General features: G+C 52.4%; 2 protein-coding genes across 2 annotated transcripts; both read right to left on the bottom strand.

The window, feature by feature from the left end:
* Positions 1 to 1,615: 1,615 nt before the first annotated feature.
* WBP1 (WW domain binding protein 1) lies at positions 1,616 to 8,024 on the bottom strand. Its single transcript, XM_079991125.1, has 4 exons — positions 7,859 to 8,024; positions 5,554 to 5,656; positions 4,589 to 4,750; positions 1,616 to 3,014 (listed from the first exon to the last, which is right to left on the bottom strand). The coding sequence occupies exons 1-4, from the start codon at positions 7,931 to 7,933 to the stop codon at positions 2,368 to 2,370; spliced, it is 987 nt and encodes a 328-aa protein (XP_079847251.1). The 5' UTR covers positions 7,934 to 8,024; the 3' UTR covers positions 1,616 to 2,367.
* Positions 8,025 to 11,439: 3,415 nt separating this feature from the next.
* INO80B (INO80 complex subunit B) lies at positions 11,440 to 19,644 on the bottom strand. Its single transcript, XM_079991130.1, has 5 exons — positions 19,522 to 19,644; positions 17,877 to 18,063; positions 16,643 to 16,761; positions 15,584 to 15,729; positions 11,440 to 13,358 (listed from the first exon to the last, which is right to left on the bottom strand). Exons 1-5 carry the CDS (start codon positions 19,577 to 19,579, stop codon positions 12,894 to 12,896), a joined length of 975 nt encoding a protein of 324 aa, XP_079847256.1. The 5' UTR covers positions 19,580 to 19,644; the 3' UTR covers positions 11,440 to 12,893.
* Positions 19,645 to 19,741: the final 97 nt, after the last annotated feature.

The following is a 19,741-nucleotide window of genomic DNA, read 5'->3' on the forward strand; positions in this document are numbered from 1 at the left end:
AATTGTTTTGGCACAGGGTGCTACAGCTGACCATTCCCCGTCCCGGCCAGATTCCCAGAGTCCCCCCCATTCACAGGAGACAAGTGTGGCCCCGCTGCATGTGTGGACTTGGTGTTCAAGCACATTCCTCAGCTCTTGGACCGCTGGGTTTTGAGTCCACAGGCTGCCATATGAGGTGGGCCTCCCTGTTTGGCCACATGGATTTGTGGACAAACTGGTATCGTGAAAGTTTGCGCCATCTCCATTGTAACCCCCCACCCAATGAGTGGCCCCTGCCATAGTTAGGGAGCAATACATAAATGCACCCCACCATTCATTTTACTGTCTGCTGATTGTCTAACCACATTTGCCTTGCTTCACTATGTAGCCTGGATATTGCATGACTTCCTCACTGGGCAAGAAATCATGCTAAGGATTCCCACTGCTTTCTGGAACGAGTTATTTGTACACTTGTACTGCTTCCACTATTTATTTATTATTATTTTTTGCAACCCACAAGCCAAGGGCTGAAGTCCAGCTGCAAACTCTGCCCCCAAACACAAGATTTGGATTTTTAAAATAAAAAATCAGCTCTAGCTCAAAAGGAGTTTTGCAAGAGTAACAACTTGTAGATTCTCAGTCACACTCTCCGTGAATTCCTTAGCTGAAAGACAGGCTACACAAATGAATGAATGATTTAAAAGTTTGGGATGATGGGAGCTGGGGGCCAGCAGAATATGGAGGGCAACAGACAGAAGAGAACTACTTCACAGAAGCATAAAAATTGGAAGGGACCCTAAGGATCATCTAGTCCAACCTCGGCAAGGCAGGATTATGCAGCTGTCCCATATAGGGATTGAACCTGTTAGCAGAAGCATGCTCTAGCCAGCTGAGCTACCCAGCCTTAAGGAGTTGTTGCAAGAGGTGTGCCTGATGTTTTGAGCACGCTAGTGTGATTCTTACAGAAGAAATGGAGGTATAAGCTAAGCATGGGCGCTTCAGTGGGAGAAATCAAGTACAGTACAGTGCTACAGCTGTGTAGCAAGCAGTTAAGTTTGCTTCCAAGACACGCTCAGATCTCAGCCGGGAGTGACAGGTCCAGTCCTGCTCAGACAAAGGTGGATAAGTCAGGATACAGGAATGCTGCAAATCTTAAGGGGGCTGTGTTTAGATTAGACCGGGGGGGGGGGGAGCAGACCCTGTGGCATTTGTGCTGGCTGTTCTCATCCAAATACAAGGATGGCAGTTAAAAAAATGGGAACCACTATGGCACTCCTTCTAAGAACAAAACCCCAATTAAATTATCAAATGCCAGGGAGGTAAATTCAGAAAGAATGTGTGCCTTCATCCGAGACTAAAAAAAGAAAAAGTCACTGGATTCAGGTTACAGGGCACTTTTGCTGAGACAGGAGGATGGGCCACAATGAGCCAAGTCCCCCTTCCCTGCCCCAGTTATGCATCTCCTGACCTATGGAGTGGGGGGGGGGATTGCTTATCCCAGCCCACCCTTGTAACTCTAAAAGGGGGCCAAACTTATAAGATGCAGCTGCCTCAGTATGCAGGTTTCCACAAAGGAGAGCTGCCACACAGACAGCCCCGCAACACACCCTCCAAACAAGAGCCTCTGAGCCAGGGGTGTCCACATCTCTTTAATAATAAGCACGCACTGCTGCCCCCCCCCCACAGCACACGGGGAGAAGAAGCACCTCCACTCCCAAGGCTACCAGGCACTGGTATGGTAAGGACCCAACAAGCTGCTTCGAGCAGCCTGCCCGGGGAAGGCCAGCTCCCCACTCCCAGCCCAGCTTGGTCGGAGCAAGGAGCAGGTGTCGGCAAGAACCGTTTCATCCATGCAACCAGCAAACCCCAAACCCAGTGCAAACCCCCAGGGGGAGGGAAGGAAGGAGGCAGCCCCCACCCAGAGGAAGAGCTGCACCTTGTCACCAAAGGTTACGGAGCGCAGCGGGAGACACACACACACAACTGCTACGGTAGCCGGGGTCCGGCAGGTAGTTCAGGCCCACCCCCACCCCCAAGAGACAGGGCACTGTACAAGTCCACAGAAGGCTCCTACGGAAGCACCCAACCCAGAGGGCAAGAGGGGGAGCAGACCTTTGGTCACAAAGCTGGAAGAGAGCTTGAGGGGCGCACTACGGACTGCCTAGGCAGGGAAACAAGAAACAGAGCGTGAGATCTGGCTATGGGCAGAGGGCAGTGTTGCTGCTAAGGCGGTAATTCTCCACAGTGAACCGCAGGGCGCAGAAGCCCTTCCTACCCGCCTCCTGCTGCCGGGCGCCAGGAGGGCGGCAGCGCGGAGTCCCAGGGGTCAGGAAAGGGCCGTCCCCGTAAAGCAGGGAGGGGAAGTCAGCCAAGCAGGGCGGGCGCCCTTCAGACAGGCAACGTAGGCGAGGAGGCGGCCAGTTCTTCAGGGTGGCCTTCTGCCTGCCCCGCACACAGGCTCTGGGTCTCGCTGCCCGGGGGAGAGCAGGGGACCCCTTTGGCCAGCAGGTGGGCCGCCTCCTCCTCGCTGTCGTCGCCAGCGGCCTCTTCCTCGTCCTGCCCGCGCCCCACCTCGATCCCCGAGTCGCCCGTCAGCCGGCGGTGGCGGAAGTGCTCGCCCTCGTCGTCAGGCCCTTCGTCGCTGTCCGAGACTCGCCGGGAGTCGCCTTCAAAGAGCTCCACGCTGGAGGAGAAGAGGGCGTGCTTGGGGGGCGCGGGGCAGGGTGTCACTTTGCCCGCCAGCTCCCAGCTGCCCCCCGGGCTGCTGCTGCATCCGCCGGCCCCTTCAGCATCCGCCTCGCCCTCGCTGGGGGTGCTGGCCTCCGTGGCCGACAGAGAGGTGCTGCTGGGGGACGTCAGGCAGCTGGACTCACAAGAGCAGCTGGTATAGTTCTCCGAGCTGCCTGTCAGAGTCAGCGTGCTGGAGCCCAGGCGGCTGGCCGAGCCTCCCAGGATGGCACTGTAGGGGGGTGGCGGGGTGGTCGGGCGATGGGCCACCTCTTCGTAGGCAGGCAGCTTGAAGGAAGCCAGCATCCCTGCAGAAGGAGAAGGTGGGGAGGAGGGCAGAGAGACCGGCTCAGCACCACCCAGGACCGCAGAAGCAGACAGACGTCTGAGAGCAGGACCAGCAGGAAGGGGTGATGCAGCCTGGGAGTCATTTTGGACTCACAGGTGTCCATGGAGGCAAAGGTCAATTCTGTGTCCAGGGCAGCTGTCTCCCAGCGCCATCTGGTACGCAGGCTGAGACCCCCCCTGCCCGCATACTGTCTGGCCAGAGTGGTGCATGCTCTAGTTAACTCCCGCTTGGAATACTGCAATGCACTCTACGTGGGGCTACCTCTGAAGGTGACCCAGAAACTGCAACTAATCCAGAATGTGGCAACTAAACTGGTGACTGGGAGTGGCTGCTGAGACCACATAACACCAGTCTTGAAAGACCTACATTAGCTCCCAGTACGTTTCTGAGCATAATTCAAAGTGTTGGTGTTGACCTTTAAAGCCCTAAACGGCCTCGGTGCCTACCCTATGGAACGCCCTCCCATCAGATGTCAAAGAGGTAAACAACTACCTGACATTTAGAAGACATCTGAAGGCAGCCCTGTTCAGGGAAGTTTTTAATGTTCAATGTTTTATTCTGTTTTCAATCTGTTGGGAGCCGCCCATAGTGGCTGGGGAAACCCAGCCAGATGGGCGGGGTACAAATAATAAATTATTATTAAGTGGCAAAGCAAACTGCTCTGCGTGCCACAGTTTCTGGGCTCGATCACTGGCACTGCTGGGTTGTAGGGGACCTGGAGAGGCCCTGCCAGCAAGCGTAGATTAGGGGTCGCAGGCCTGTAGGCCGCTGAATGTTGCTGGCCTCCAACCCCCATCAGCCCCAGCCAGCATGGCCAATAGTCAGGGATGATGGGAGTTGTAGTTCAGTAAAAGTTCCGCGGTCTAAGGGGTGTGTGCCAAGTTATGAAACTGACAAAAAAGTTGCCGCCTTCGCATAAACGGAGGGGCACCAATATGGGGCTCAACTGCTGGCTCTGAAGGTTTCCCTCAACGCTTCTCCTTAAAACAGTATTGGCTGGATATGGTTTGAGCAAAAAACATCCAGAACTAGATGTTCTGGCCTAGTTGACCCAATCTCCTCCAATCCCCTAGTTTACAAGCCTTAGCTGCTGGCTTAAAATTTCTGAGGCCCACCAGCCACAACAGGACGGGGAGGGCCAGAACCGGTTCCAAAATGGTGACAGGTGAGGCACCATTTGGCACCATCAGTGGCCAATTACTGACCCTGCTTTCTATCAATACCTCGTCCATCTCTGGAGAATTCTTTGCCATGTGTTTTCCTTCCCCTGAACTCCTCTGTCTCCCAACTAATCAGCAGGCAAAGGGGTGGCCCAGAGGCCTGCCAGCCGGTCCCAGAGTCTCGTTTGAGAAACAGGCTCTGGCTGCAGGACCTGAGATCTCTGGGGATATTGGCTCAAGGTGCCAATGGCCCCTGCAGCCCCCAGTTTTCGCTCCCCTCCCTCCCTCCCTCCCTCCCAGCCTCATGGCACTGCCCCACCCGCTGCCCCCACAGGGGCTGGGTGAGGCAGAGCCCAAGAGAAAAGGCACTCACTGAGATCCATCATGGACGGGGGATAGTTGCAGGCACCGTGGTAGGCAATGAGGTTGATCTCCCGCTGCCGCTGCTGCTGCTGGAGGCGCAGTTTGGCGCGGCGGTGCCTGTATGCACAGCAGCAGCTGAAGAGGATCAGGACAGTCCACAGGAGCCAGAACCCTGCCAGGGAAGGGGCAAAAAGGAGGAAGGTCAGCTATGGAGGAAACAGGCCGCTCTGGCCCTCCTCTCCTAGGTAGTTTGGGGAGAGACAGCTGCTGCCGGTCAGTGTGTAGACAATTCTGAGCTACACAGACCAAGGCTCTCTCTCTCAGGAGCAGGCAGCTGTTCAATACTGCCTGTTCAGAATCATGGGGACTAGAATCCTGCTTTATTTTAAGGTTACGAGCCACAGCTGCCAGTCAGCATAGACAGCATAGAAAGCTGTTGATTTGCTGAGTTTTGATTCTTGTTTCCTCCCTGGCTCCTTTCCTGTGTCTGTTTATTTAAAAGAAAGACAGTAACCCTGTGGGGGTAGAGGCTGCCTTGTTCGGATTGTATGTCGGTCCCTTGGGGAGCTTGTTTGCCTGAAGAGCACCTTGGGGAGGCCCACAGGGACGTCAAGGCATCGGCGCTAAAGAAATAGTACACAAGCAATACTGAGCTGCGCAATGGCTCTCACTTGGCATAAGGCACTTTCCAAGGTTTCTGTTAAATACAGCCTTTAAATGGAATCATGAGGTCTAGAATTTGCTTTGAGGAAAACCACAGTTCAGTGGCTGAGCATCTGGTTTTCCAAGCAACAGGGCCCCATGCTCAATTCCCAATGTCAGACCGGGACAGCCTCCCGGCCTGAAACCTTGGGAGCTGCTGCCAATCAGTGTTGGATTTCCTGAGCTAGATGGGTCAATGGATCCGACTCAGCGTAAGGCAGCTTCCCACGCTGCTGTGACACAGAGGCCTCTCCCTCCTTCCCTGCTACTCACACCAGAGCTCATAGTAGTAGATGCAGCAGCCGGTCTCCCCGCAGCAGTGACCCGTCTCACACACGTACGGCTGGTCGTTCACCCCGGGGCAGAACTCGCGCGCCTGGACCAGAGAGAAGACGGGGAGAAAGCAGGGAAAGGTTCAGGAAAAGGGCACCGAAAACGCCCAAGGGGAGAAGAGGCAAGTGCTGACATGACCGAACTGTATAAAATGATGCATAGAGAAGGCGGAGAGAGAAAAGTATTTCTCCCTGTCTCATCATCATCATAATTTATTATTTCTACCCCGCCCATCTGGCTGGGTTTCCCCAGCCACTCTGGGCAGCTTCCAACCGAATATTAAAAACACAATACAGCATTAAACATTAAAAACTGCTTTGAGATGTCTTCTAAAAGCCAAATAGTTGCTTAGTTCTTTGACATTTGATGGGAGGGTGTTCTGCCTGGTTCCCTGTAACTTGGCTTCTCGCAGTGAGGGAACCGCCAGAAAGCCCTCGGAGCTGGACCTCAGCATCCGGGCAGAACGATGGGGGTGGAGATGCTCCTTCAGGGATACAGGACCGAGGCTGTTTAGGGCTTTAAAGGTCAGTACCAACACTTTGAATTGTGCCCAGAAATGTACTGGGACCCAATGCAGGTCTTTCAGGACTGGTGTTATGTGGTCTCGGCGGCCGCTCCCAATCACCAGTCTGGCTGCCGCATTCTGGATTAATTGCAGTTAACATGAGAACCTTTATGCCAATAAGTTTCTGCGCTGGTTTTAACCTGTAACGCCTTAAATGGCTCAGGACCGCCATACCCCATGGTCTGCCTCTCACCACCCGAACTGACCTGGAACCTGCCAACATCATCTGAGGTCCTTCTTTGTGTGCCTCCTCCATGAGAGGTCGGGGGGGGGGGGCAACACAAGAACGGCCTTTTCTGTGGTGGCTCCCTGCTTGTGGAATGCTCTCCCTAGGGAAGCCTGCCTGGCGCCTTTGCTACATATCTTTAGGCCGCAGTCGAAAACATTCCTCTTCTCCCAGGCCTTTGGCTATCTAAGCAAAGTATGGGCTTTTAAACCATGGGGGGGGGGTAATTGGTTTTTGTTTGTTACTATAGTATGTATTTATGCGCTTCTATATTGTAAACAGCCCTGTGATCTTTGGATGAAGGGTGGCATAGACATTTAATTAATGATGAAATAATAATAATGATATTGGAACTCCAATTGACATCCTGTGAAGCTGTTTCTGCACACAAACACCCCAAAAAATTGCATGCTGCCCTTTATCTGTCAATTCGGTCCTCCTTCATGCACCACGTAGTCTATGGAACTCGCTGCCACAGGAGGCAGCGACCGCCATTGACCTGGCTTCAAATGGAGGCTAGGCAAATTCCGGAAGGAGGAGAGGTCTGTCCACAAATCCAACAGCTGCGATGCCTCTGCTCTGCATCCCACAGCTGGAGGGAGCCAGGCTTCTGTATGCCAGCTTCTGAAAATCTCAGGAGGGCGCTGCTCCTGGATTCCCAGTAAGGGGCACCTGCTGCTGCTGCTCAACAGAGAGGGCTCTTTCTTAAATATTGTTTTCATCAATGTCATTTTAAATTGCGATTGATAATAATGCTGGATTTTTAGTTTTACATTTTATGATTGATGCAGAAATTGGTTTTCCATTTGGTTGTGCACCTTTTGATGTGCTCTATTTATTGCCTATGACCTTTGTTATGCTGGTGATTCTGTAAATCTTGTCATGTGTGAGCCGCCTCAAGCACTGTTTTAACTATGGAAAGGCGGCAAATAAAAGGATGAAGATGATTGTTACGGAAATTACGGGGGGGGGGGGGCACTGAAGGTGATGAGAAAGATGATGACCTGTTTGGCCGCCCTTGGGAAGAGGCTGCTTTGCCCGATGTCCCTCGCGCCCCACTCAACAGATCCCTCCATAGCCGTCAACTTACAGATTTGAAAATAAGGGACCAGCAGCCTCGAAAATAAGGGATCGGCAGCCAAAATAAGGGATCAACAATTACTTTGATAAAATCCATCTTTTGTGATGTGCAAATGGCTTGAGATCCCTATGAGGTCCATCAATGACCATCTAGCATCCATTCAACACCAAAAACAGCCACCATGTGTTGTGGACAAAGGGCCGCTGGACGCAGAAAGGGCCCCGCTCCCTCCAGGGGCGTCTTTAAGGGACGCCCCCCCCGACGCGGCGCCGGGAGAAGGGGCTGTCCCGCCCAAGCCGGGACGGGTCCCTCCCGGTAGAGCCTCCCGGGCCAGAGGCAGTCTACCTGTCCCGGCGCCCAGAGCGGCCCCTACCTGCCGCTCCCGGCCCAGCAAGGCGGCCCAGCCGGCCTGGGCCTCCCTCCCGGGCGGAGGCCTCCTCCGCTCCATGGCGCCGCCGCCGCCGCCGCCGCCTACAGCCTTCGCGGGCGCCCAGACGCCGCCGCCGCCGCCGCCTCCCGGGGCCCGGCCGCTGCCGCTGCCGCCTCCGCCCGCTGCCCCGCGGCGCCGCCGGCCCTCATTGCCGCCGCGGCCGCCGCCGCCGCCCAGGCCGCCCGGGGCTCCGGCTCCGCCGCCTCAGCCCAGGCCGCCGGCCCCGACGCCGACGCCGCCATCACTCGGGGCCGCGGCTCCCGCCCCGCCGCGCCCAGCCCTCCAATCCGCGCCTGCCGCGGGGCGGGCGGCCAACCGGCGCCCGCGCCTCCCTCCGGCGGGGACCAATCGGCGGCCGGCTTCTCCCATAACAACAGCAGACAAAGAGGTCAGGGGCCCGCCCTCCGCGGCGACTGAAGGCGCCTCCAGCCAACGAGCGGAGACCGCCTTCGTAACTGGCAGCGGCGCTGGCCAAAGGCAGCGCGAGAGGTCGGCCGAAGCTCGGATGGACAGCAGGGCCCGACCAAGGGGCGGCGGAGCTTTGCGGAAACAACCCCTCGCCGGACCCACCTCCGGGGCGTTCTCGGCCAATGGGATGCGGAGGGGGAGGCGCGTGTTGAGGGAGCCGGCCAATGGGAAGCGGCGACTCTCGCCTCCCGGGGGAGCGCGTGAAGCTACGAAAGGAGCGTTTCAGCGCCTGCGCAGAGAGGGGAGGGGGGAGCTGTTCTCTCCTCGCGCGAGAGGTATGCTGGGCCTGGAGCCGGAAGTGGAGCCTCCCTCGAGTAGAAGGCATTGGTGGCGGGGAGGTGCGCCTGAGGCCGGCGGCTGAGAGGAAGCCGGAGCCGGGCGGAGTAGAGGGCAGGCCAGGGAGCCGGGAAGCGGCTTCCGGGGAAGGGGGCTCGGCTGTCGTGGAGCTTCCTGTGGAGGCTGAAGGGGGAACTGGGCCTTCCGGGGCCTCCAAGCAGGAAGAGAAGCGGGGGAGGAGGCCTGTCAGTCAGCAATATTAAATACTCAAATATTTAATATAAAATATTAAAATATAGTAGTCTGTTAAAAATTAAAAGCTTCCCTAATCAGGGCTGCCTTCAGATGTCTTCTAAAAGTCACACTAGTTTATTTCTTGGACATCTGGTGGGAGGGCGTTCCACAGGGCAGGCGCCACCACCCAGAAGGCCTCTGCCTGCTTCCCTGTGTAAATCCTCCTGAGCCTGAAGGACCCTCCGCCGGCCCATGTCTGGGGTCTGAGCAGGGCCGGATTTAGCTTTCATGAGGCCCTCAGCTCCTGAAGGGAATGGGGCCCTTGATATATACAGCTGTCCTTTGTCCAAAACAAATTGTCGCTGTTTTTTGTGTTGAATAGATGCTATATGGTCATTTATAGACCTCATAGGTATCTCAAGCCATTTGCACATAACAAAATATGTATTTTATCAAAGTAATTGTTGAGCTGAAATACAATTAAGAAGTATATTAATGTTGTGTTGTTGTTGTTTAGTTGTTTAGTCGTGTCCGCCTCTTTGTGCCCCCCTGGACCAGAGCACGCCAGGCCCTCCTGTCTTCCACTGCCTCCCGCATGCTGGTAGCTTCAAGAACACTGTCCCACCATCTCGTCCTCTGTCATCCCCTTCTCCTTGTGCCCTCCATCTTTCCCAACATCAGGGTCTTTTCCAGGGAGTCTTCTCTTCCCATGAGGTGGCCAAAGTATTGGAGCCTCAGCTTCAGGATCTGTCCTTCCAGTGAGCACTCAGGGCTGATTTCCTTCAGAATGGAGAGGTTGGATCTTCTTGCAGTCCATGGGACTCTCCAGAGTCTCCTCCAGCACCAGAATTCAAAAGACTCCATTCTTCGGCGATCAGCCTTCTTGATGGTCCAGCTCTCACTTCCATACATCACTACTGGGAAAACCATGGCTTTTACTATATGGACCTTTGTTGGCAAGGTGATGTCTCTGCTTATTAAGATGTTGTCTAGGTTTGCCATCGCCTTTCTCCCAAGAAGCAGGCATCTTTTAATTTTGTGACTGCTGTCACCATCTGCAGTGATCTTGGAGCCCCAGAAAGTAAAATCTCTCACTGTCTCCATTTCTTCCCCTTCTATTTGCCAGGAGGTGATGGGACCAGTGGCCATGATCTTCGTTTTTTTGATGTTGAGCTTCAGACCATATTTTGCGCTCTCCTCTTTCATCCTCATTAAAAGGTTCTTTAATTCCTCCTCACTTTCTGCCATCAAGGTTGTGTCATCTGCGTATCTGAGGTTGTTGATATTTCTTCCGGCGATCTTAATTCCGGCTTGGGATTCATCCAGCCCAGCCTTTCACATGATGAATTCTGCATATAAGTTAAATAAGCAGGGGGACAATATACAGCCTTGCCGTACTCCTTTCCCAATTTTGAACCAATCAGTTGTTCCATATCCAGTTCTAACTGTAGCTTCTTGTCCCACATAGAGATTTCTCAGGAGACAGATGAGGTGATCAGGCACTCCCATTTCTTTAAGAACTTGCCATAGTTTGCTATGGTCGACACAGTCAAAGGCTTTTGCATAGTCAATGAAGCAGAAGTAGATGTCTTTCTGGAACTCTCTAGCTTTCTCCATAATCCAGCGCATGTTTGCAATTTGGTCTCTGGTTCCTCTGCCCCTTCGAAATCCAGCTTGCACTTCTGGGAGTTCTCGGGAGTATATTAATAGTGAAATACAAATAAGATTTTTTTGGGGGCCCCCAAGAGAGTGGGGCCCTAAGCTATAGCTTGTTTAGCTTATACGTAGCCTGGGGCTCCATTGCAGCAGTGTGGCATCTCCACACAACTGCCCCGAAAGAGGGCAGAGCATGTTGGCTCCTTTGCAGAGGCTGCCAGTCATGTCAAAGGAAATCATTGAAGTTGATGATACAGGAAGTCTGCATTGTTTTAAATTTTCTGCCTCCTACCCAGGACCTCCTTGTCCTCACTAGGGATGCGACGCCTCAGGCAGGTCAGAAAGCGTCTCAGCAGGAATACAGCTGGCAAGGAGGCAGCCTGTGCAGTTTGGAAGCGTTTTCCTTGTGGTTCTACAAAGCATATCTGCAAAAATTGCCCTGCCAACTTAGATAGTGACGACAAACTGTGTCTGCAATCCAAGAAACAAAAGCAGTGGGCTCATTTTGTTACAGCGGTGGTTTAAGCAGCTCGCCCTTCTAGCGCCACTCGGGGTGACATCATTCTGTGTAATTCCTGTGACTGCCAAAGCAGTTTCAAATTCAGATTTTCTTGGCAAAGAGCATGGGTCACCATGCCGCAGAAGTGTAAACATGGCCTTGGGTATTTAATTATCAAGAACATTTTGTATAGGCCACCTTTTGAAGCATAGCTTGGTCATTACACAGCGGAAAATACAATGCAAAAATAATAACATCAGTATTAACAATCACTGTAATACTGGTCTGCCTTAAAAGGGCTATCACAAGGTTTACCAAAATGTGCGTGCTTTGAAGCCTGGAAGTATATGTTAAGGATAGTCAACAATAAAGAGTAGTGTGTCTTGAAAACTGAAGGACAGAATCATTTATTTTGCAAACACAAAATTAAACATATTAACAATTTCTATTAAAATGCGATATTACCCAATTCATGTGACATGTGGTTATTAGTTCATGCTGCCAGGCAGACTGGTTAGTTTAATGTGGTTTAAGGAGTGCATTTTAAAGTATTATCTACTTCAGACTCTCACAGTGGTGCTTAAAATCTAAACAAATTTTGGAGTGGGGTCATTGAGGGACACTAAAGGCTTAGGTTGTGCAAACTGCACACTCAAGGTGGGTGTCTCTGCCACCCGTTGTGTAGGTCTGTAATGTGTGTTAGTTGTTGTGCTAGAAAGATACAAATGAGCGCGCCCCAAGACTGGTAGTTTGAAATTTGGTTGGCTTCTAACACAGTAGCTCCCACACCTCTTTCCATTTTGCCCCGCTGCTGCTGCTATTATTATTATTATTATTATTATTATTATTATTAAATGTATACACAGTCCTTTGGAATATAAGAATCTTGCAGCTGGATCAGGCCAAGGGCTTGTTGTGTACAGTATTTTCTTCTCACAGTAGCCAACCAGATTCCTGAGACACATATTTCACTGCTTTTTCCCAGATTTGCCGCCTGGACCTCCGTGCTTGGCTCTAAATAGACTGTGCAGTTAGTTACATGACCTAACATGGGAAGGGGAGGCAAGAGACATGGCATCCCTGCAGCAGTCCTTTCTAAAATGGTTTGTGAAAACCACAGCAGTGTCTCCCCCCCCCCACACACCTGGTCTGGCCACCCCCACCACTAGCATCTCTAGAGCTCACTGTCGAAGGGATGAAAAAACAAGCAAATGATGAGACCAGTCTTATGCACTTCTGCGTATCTCTTATCTTCACTCTGTCTTTTATTACAAATAAATAAATCACCAGTGGAACCATGTTTCTCTAGGGCAAAGTAGAACTGGGCAAGGAACCCAAGATCAAACACCTGGTTCCTTCCTGTCTTACACAGGCGCAAAAAGAAAGGAGAGGCTCCATTTTACAACTGGGAAGGGGTTTTCTCTCCTTCCGCACAGATTCAGGGCAAGACTACCGAGGTCGCCTCCTGCCCATGTCAACATCCTGTGCCACCACAGTAGCTGCAGCAGGAGTGATGCTATGTCTTCTCTGTCAAGAGCAGCTGCCAGGAGTGCAGTCTCCGCTGGGTCCCACATGAGAGAGGCCCTTGTCTCTTGGTGCCACAGGGCCAGTTGCCTTGCCACCCTCCATCACTTTGCCAGTCCAGTCAGCAAAGGCCGCGAGACCCATGTCTGACCACTACAGAGAGACAAGCATGTTCAGGACCATCAAAGCAACCTGCCCAAGGCCATCTCCATATGGGGGGGGGTGAAGGTCTTCGGCATCCTCCTTTAGATCACAGAGGTGGCATTCCTAGAGGAGTTCCAGGCGCACAAGGTGGTCGTCCTCTGGCAAGGATGCTGGCGCTTAGGCTGCCACCTGCTGGAGGAGGAGGTTCTTCTTGTAGCAGGCCAGGCTGCAGAGCGGGACCCCAGTGAGGGAGCAGGAGTACCGCTTGAGGTTGGGACACCCCCCGACTCCGCAGGGGGTGGGCAGAGGCACGGCAGGCGGCAAGGAGGGCAGCAGAGGTGCGGAGACCCCCAGAGGGAAGGAGACTGTGATCCCGTCGGCAGCGTTGCGGTAGGAGACCATCGGGGCGGCGGCTGCTTTGGCCTTGCGCTCCCGCAGAGTCTTCACCTTGGCCTTGCTGGTCTTGGTGAGGCGCTCGATGGTTTGGTTCTTGTTCTCCTCCGCCTTCTTGGCCGCCTGGAGGCGCCGCTTTCGAGCGCGCTCCTCTCGCTTCACCAGCATCTCCTCCGTCAGCTCCTTGGCCTTGTAGCCCATCGGAAGCTCCAGCAGCGGCTGGCTCTGTTGCTTGTGCAGGAGGGCTTTCTGGAGGGCAGGGAAAGAGAGAACAAAAGAGAGCATGCAGGACCAGTGAAGAGGCTGGCAGCCAGCAAGGCCCAGCAGCAACTATCGGGCGTCACGGAGATACAACTCTGATGGTAGATTTTATTGCATCAATGGATGAGGTTGAATCCTGACAGGACAGAAGTACTGTTTTGGGGGGGCAGGGGGCTGGTGTGGAGGACTCCCTGGTCCTGAATGGGGTCACTGTGCCCCTGAGGGGCCAGGTGCGCAGCCTGGGAGTCATTCTGGACTCACAGCTGTCCATGGAGGTGCAGGTCAATTCTGTGTCCAGGGCAGCTGTCTACCAGCTCCATCTGGTACGCAGGCTAAGACCCTACCTGCCTGCGGACTGTCTTGCCAAAGTGGTGCATGTTCTGGTTATCTCCGGCTTGGACTACTGCAATGCGCTCTATGTGGGGCTACCTTTGAAGGTGACCCGGAAACTACAACTAATCCAGAATGCGGCAGCTAAACTGGTGACCGGGGCGGCTGCCGAGACCACATAACACCGGTCTTGAAAGACCTACATTGGCTCCCAGTACGTTTCCAAGCACAATTCAAAGTGTTTGTGCTGTCCTTGAAAGCCCTAAACGGCCCAGTAGACCTGAAGGAGCATCTCCACCCCCATCGTTCTGCCCGGACACTGAGGTCCAGCGCCAAAGACCTTCTGGCGGTTCCCTTATTGCGAGAAGCAAAGCTACAGGGAACCATGCAGAGGGCCTTCTCGGTAGTGGCTCCCGCCCTGTGAAACACCCTCCCATCAGATGTCAAAGAGAAGAACAACTACCTGACATTTAGAAGACATCTGAAGGCAGCCCTGTTCAGGGAAGTTTTTAATGTGTGACATTTTGATGTATTTTTCATCTTTGTTGGAAGCCGCACAGAGTGGCTGGGGAAACCCAGCCAGATAGGCAGGGTTGAAATAAATTATTATTATTATTATTATTATTATTATTATTATTATGACAAAACATAGAGAATGCTGGATCAGGCATCTTCTCCATCATCATCATTATGGCTGAAGGGTTTCTTGTGGGACACCAACAAGCAGGACCCGAGCACAAGAGCATTTCTCCCCTCCTGTGGTTTCTGGCAGCCAGTATTCAGAAGTCTTCCTGCCTCCCACCATGGAAGTAGAGCATCGCCGTCGTGAGAACAGGATGCTGGACTAGATGGGCTCTGGCCTGACCCTGCAGGCTTTTCTTAGGTGCTTATAGGACTGCCTCTCCCGTTCTGCCTCACGGAGGACCTTAAGGTCCATAAACAGCAACACCCTAGAGGTCCCAGGCCCTAAGGAGGTCAGATGAGATTCAACCAGAGCAAGGGCCTTCTCAGTGGTGGCCCTGGCCTGGTGGAACGCTCTGTCTCATGAGACCAGGGCCCTGTGGGATCTGATTTCTTTCCACAGGGCCTGGAAGACAGAGTTGTTCCGCCTGGCCTTTGGCTTGAAATCCACTTGATCCCCTTCCCCTCTTTCCTTTTTCCTTTCTCCTTCTGTGATGGAACTCCTATCTTGGGACTTCCCTGGTTTTTTTCTGGCCCATGTAGGACCAGTCTGGATAGCTGGCCTTGGTGAAGACTTGACGTTTTCATCCCCAAAAAGTTTTTGATTTGAGTTTCTACTGAAATGAGGCTGCATTTTAATGTTGTACTTCATCTTGTTTTTAAGTTGTATTTTAATCAATTGTTTTTACCTGGTGTTATCTGCCCTGAGCCCGGTCTTGGCTGGGGAGGGCGGGATATAAATAACATTTATTTTATTATTATTATTAGACACTAGTGCTGGGATGGGGCTGCCTGGAAGGAGGGAGAGCAAGAACAAATTCCTGCTCCCTCCCCAAGCAGAAGCATCAGTCCCTGACAGATTGAAAATAAAAGCCGCATCTCCTAGGCAGGCAGGGAGCCACAGTGGAAGCAAACCTGATTTGGAGGCTGAACACTCTCACTCCTAAAGGAAATACCGTAAGAACTGTTACTTTCAAGACAGATCAAGGCCATGGATACTGCTATTTGATCTGGCCCCGTTTTCCTTCTGGATCAAGTATTCCACCAGTTTAAGCTGCCCCAGAGTCCTTCGGGGCCTCCCAGGCACCACGTAGCACATTCACTCTGGGAACAGAGCACCAAAGGCTTCCTCAGCTCCCCCAGCGCGGAGCCCCGTCCGTGCTCCCCAGCGAGGGCTGCCGTAACAGCTTCCTCCTCCTTACCTGCCTGGCTGTGAGCAGGGATTCGTCCACCTCCTTCTTGAGCTCCCCGTTGTCATCCAGCTCCCCACGCTCCAGGGCATCTAGCCAGCGCTGCTCCTCAGTATCGAGTTCCGGCAGGGGAGACGGCTCCAGATTACTGTCCTCATCTGCGTTTATGCGCAAGAAAAGTTTGCCTTAACTTTGAGTTGCAACATTGGAGAACTGGGGGCGGGGGGAGGGAGGCATCTTATATCACTGCTCCACCTGCACCTCCCGTATCTACCGCCAGGGATGGAAGGGACAGCAGTAGCAGCCTGGCCTTTGTGGGACTGACAGCCAGCTGCTTCAACAGCCAGGGGATTCAGCTGCAGAATGGCATTTGCTGCAACACCAGAGAACGTTGGGAGGGGGGATTTTTATGCACCTTTGCCCCGTTTTAGTGACTATTGTATCACTGCCTGCTTTCTTTTGTTATAAAAGTTTAGGCCACCCTGGGAAATTCGGTTGGTAAGCAGGGTATAAATACTCCTAAAGAATGAAGCTACTGTTAATGAGAGTAGAATATTTTCTGCAGTCTTATAGGCAATCACAAGATGACGTTTCAGTTCATTTTGGAAGCAAGTGACAAACACACTGGGGCCATAAAGTAACAGAAGGAAACTTGGGAGCCACCCAGAGTGGCTGGGGAAACCCAGCCAGATGGGCGGGGTATTAATAATAATAATAATAATAATAATAATAATAATAATATAGTGTTGTTGTTGTTGTTGTTGTTGTATTACCATGGGTGAGTGGACAATTGCCTTGCTGTTTTGCAAGTTTAAAGTGGTTTCCTACTCTTAGCTGTGTTTATGGCCGTGACCAATCTGTTGTAATTAGGCAGCTAATCTTCCTGTCCTCTTTTGGGGACCATATTGCAGCACAGCCTTGTCACCTTGCTAAGTAAGTGGCCCTACAGCTGAACTAGCTAATGTAGAGAAAGAAACCACACTTGTATACACCAGCAAATCTAGAAGAACTCCAGTAGCTCCCTCCAGCTGTGGCCTATGGGTTTCCACCAGAAGAGCCTCACTCCCTTACCCAGCCATGCGCGATATTGTTCAATGGGGACCCCTTCCATTGGCTCATCCTCATCATCCACAACCATCAGTGGGGAGGGAGAGCGCGGCCTCTCGGGAATGACGGTGAAGGTTGGCACACTGGGAAGACAAAGAGGAAGCCAATGAATTCATCCCAATAAACTGGGGGGGGGGAGTCCAGAGATTAGCCAAACCCAGCTCTGATGGGCGAATGGGTGGTAGGGAGGGGGTCTCCAAGCAAAGCAGTTACGGATCAGAAAAACCTGGAGGGGACAACTGAGCTAAGTCCCTCCTCCCTCTGAGAGGTTTGAGCATTTTCTAGAAACAGGGCAAAATTCTCTCTTCTAGGCTGTGTGGTAAAGGTGGTTTCAACATTGCTTGGAGTCATACATCTTATCTGAATGGCTTAGATTTTACATATATGTTAGATACGACATGCACCATATGCCAGTGGTTTGCCTACAACTCCAAGAAATAAATCCAAAGGTTTCAGCGGAAATTAGAATTGAGAAGGGAACTAGGCAAGGGTGCCCATTTTCCCCTCTGCTATTTATTTCAGTCCTGGAGGTCTTGCTAAGTATGATTAGAAAGGGTGAACAAGTCAAAGGTATTACAGTAGGTTCAAAACAATATAAATTAAAAGCCTTTGCTGATGATCTAGTTCTGACATTACAAGATCCAGACTCCAGTGCAGTCAAAGCACTGGAGCTGATACAAGAGTTTGGTCAGGTAAAAAGGTAAAGGTAAAGGGAGCCCTGACCATTAGGTCCAGTCGTGGCCGGCTCTGGGATTGCGGCACTCCTCTCGCTTTATTGGCCGAGACAGCTGGCGTACAGCTTCCGGGTCATGTGGCCAGTTATGTGGTCATGTGGCCATGCGAACCAGAGCAGCGCATGGAAACGCCGTTTACCTTCCCGCCAGAGCGGTACCTATTTATCTACTTGCACTTTGACGTGCTTTAGATTTGCTAGGTTGGCAGGAGTAGGGACTGAGCAACAGGAGCTCACCCCGTCGCGGGGATTCGAACCGCCGACCTTTTGATCGGCAAGTCCTAGGCTCTGTGGTTTAACCCACAGCGCCACCCACGCTGGTCAGGTAGCAGGATTCAAATTAAACAAGAGCAAAACCAAAGTAATTGAGAAAAATCTGGATAATGAAGAAAGAAAACTATTACAAGAAAAAATGGGCCTAGATTTTGTGAAAAAAAGTTAAATTCTGGAGATCCTGCTACATGCCTCTTAGTGCCCAGGATCTGTCCTCCAAGCTTGATCTTGAGCTTCAGCTGCGGCTTCGGCAGGGCGGCCAGAGGCTCCACGGCCGGCAGGCCCGCATCCTCGCGGTGATGCCTCTTCTTGTGCTTCTTCTTATGCTTCTTGTGCTTCTTCTTGTGGGATCCATGGTTGCTGGACTCATCCTCATCTCCTGCGAGGGGCGGGGGGACAGAGAAAGCAGGCAGAACACCATAGCAGTCAGCCCAGCAGCTTCACGGTGCAACAACCTCCCTTTTTAACCAAGCCTTTGGCTTTTAATTCTCCGCTTTTAATTCTCCACAGCCTTTCAGAGCGGGTGGGCTGTTGAAATGTGTTCCCCCCTCTTTCTTGGTTTTTATCTCTGCATGCATTATGATTTATGTGGAAATTGTTTTCCATTTGGCTGTGTACTTTTTGATGTGTTTTATTTATTGTTTATGATTTTTGTTACGTTGGTAATTATTTAAATCTTGTCATGTTGTAAGCTGCCTTAAGCACTGTTTTAACTATGGAAAGGCTGCATACAAATACAGTGGTGCCCCGCAAGACAAATGCCTCGCAAGACGGAAAACTCGCTAGACGAAAGAGTTTTCCGTTTTGGAGGCGCTTCGCAAAACGAATTTCCTATGGGCTTGTTTCGCAAGACGAAAATGTCTTGCGAGTTCCTGCGGGGGTTTTTTCCGTTTTTTCCCCTAGCTTATCCGCTAAGCCGCTAATAGCCCTAATCCGCTAATGGGCTTGCTTCGCAAGACGAAAAAACCGCTAGACGAAGAGACTCGCGGAATGGATTCTTTTTCTCTTGCGAGGCACCACTGTAAAATGATGATGACGACAGGGTAAAGAACAGCTTCTATCCGTGGGCTGTTAGGCTGCTGAATGAAAAGATAACAACAGGGCAACGGACTTTCGGGTTTGGTGGGTGTGCGTCAGTAAACGATGGGAATTAACACTAAGAGAACTGAGTGGGGGGTGCTGTGTAATCTCACTGTACAGTGGTACCTCGGGTTAAGTACTTAATTCGTTCCAGAGGTCCGTTCTTAACCTGAAACTGTTCTTAACCTGAAGCACCACTTTAGCTAATGGGGCCTCCTGCTGCCGCCGGGAGCCAAGTTCTTAACCTGAAGCACTATTTCTGGGTTAGCGGAGTCTGTAACCTGAAGCGTCTGTAACCCGAGGTACCACTGTATACAAGTTGTACAAGTGACAATAAAGTATTTCAATTCAATTCATGACGATGATGCACGCTTGTTTGTTTGTCAAATCATTTTGCAAGTTGCTTTGAGTTCCCGTCGCGAAAAAGTGACTTATAAATTTAATAAAGGGCAACAACGGCCTAGAAGAGGCAGAGGCAAACTCCGGCCCTCCAAATGTTCGGGACTACAATTCCCATCATCCCTGACCACTGGTCCTGTGAGCTGGGGATGATGGGAACTGTAGTCCCGAACATCTGGAGGGCCGGAGTTTGCCTCTGCCTGGCCTAGTTGCTGGGAGAGACCGGGGTTCCAATGAGGCGGGCCGGCCCTACCTCGCCGGGCTGTTGTGAGGCTGGAGCCAAGCCCGCCCCTGGGTCTCCCGGGAGGAAGGGGGACCAGGCCCAGGCCTCCCGCCCCGCCCTCGCTCGGCTACTCACCCCGCGCGGCGCCTTCCATCCGGGCTCCGGCCTCCGCCCTCCGCCACGACTGGCTCATCGAGCCGGCCCGCCAAAGACGCGGCGGCTTCCCGGGGGGACGCAATAGCGGACGGACAAGGCCCCGCGCGCGCAGCTGACGCACTTCCGCCCCGCAGCTGGCGCGGCCGGAGTGACGTCACACTGTCACAGACTTAGTAAACTGGACTCGCGCAGGGTCGTT

The sequence above is a fragment of the Podarcis cretensis genome (genome assembly GCF_951804945.1).
Source record: "Podarcis cretensis genome assembly, chromosome: 9".
NCBI classification, from domain to species: domain Eukaryota; kingdom Metazoa; phylum Chordata; class Lepidosauria; order Squamata; family Lacertidae; genus Podarcis; species Podarcis cretensis.

Excerpts from the sequence above, each read along its gene's own strand:
- WBP1 (XM_079991125.1), bottom strand. The coding sequence starts at position 7,933 with ATGGAGCGGAGGAGGCCTCCGCCCGGGAGGGAGGCCCAGGCCGGCTGG. Across the intron at positions 5,657-7,858 it reads TGCTGGGCCGGGAGCGGCAG|GCGCGCGAGTTCTGCCCCGG; the intron begins GTAGGGGCCGCT and ends TCTCTGGTCCAG. Across the intron at positions 4,751-5,553 it reads CTACTACTATGAGCTCTGGT|GGTTCTGGCTCCTGTGGACT; the intron begins GTGAGTAGCAGG and ends CTTCCCTGGCAG.
- INO80B (XM_079991130.1), bottom strand. The coding sequence starts at position 19,579 with ATGAGCCAGTCGTGGCGGAGGGCGGAGGCCGGAGCCCGGATGGAAGGC. Across the intron at positions 18,064-19,521 it reads GATGGAAGGCGCCGCGCGGG|GAGATGAGGATGAGTCCAGC; the intron begins GTGAGTAGCCGA and ends CGCCCCTCGCAG. Across the intron at positions 13,359-15,583 it reads CCCTGCTCACAGCCAGGCAG|AAAGCCCTCCTGCACAAGCA; the intron begins GTAAGGAGGAGG and ends CCTGCCCTCCAG.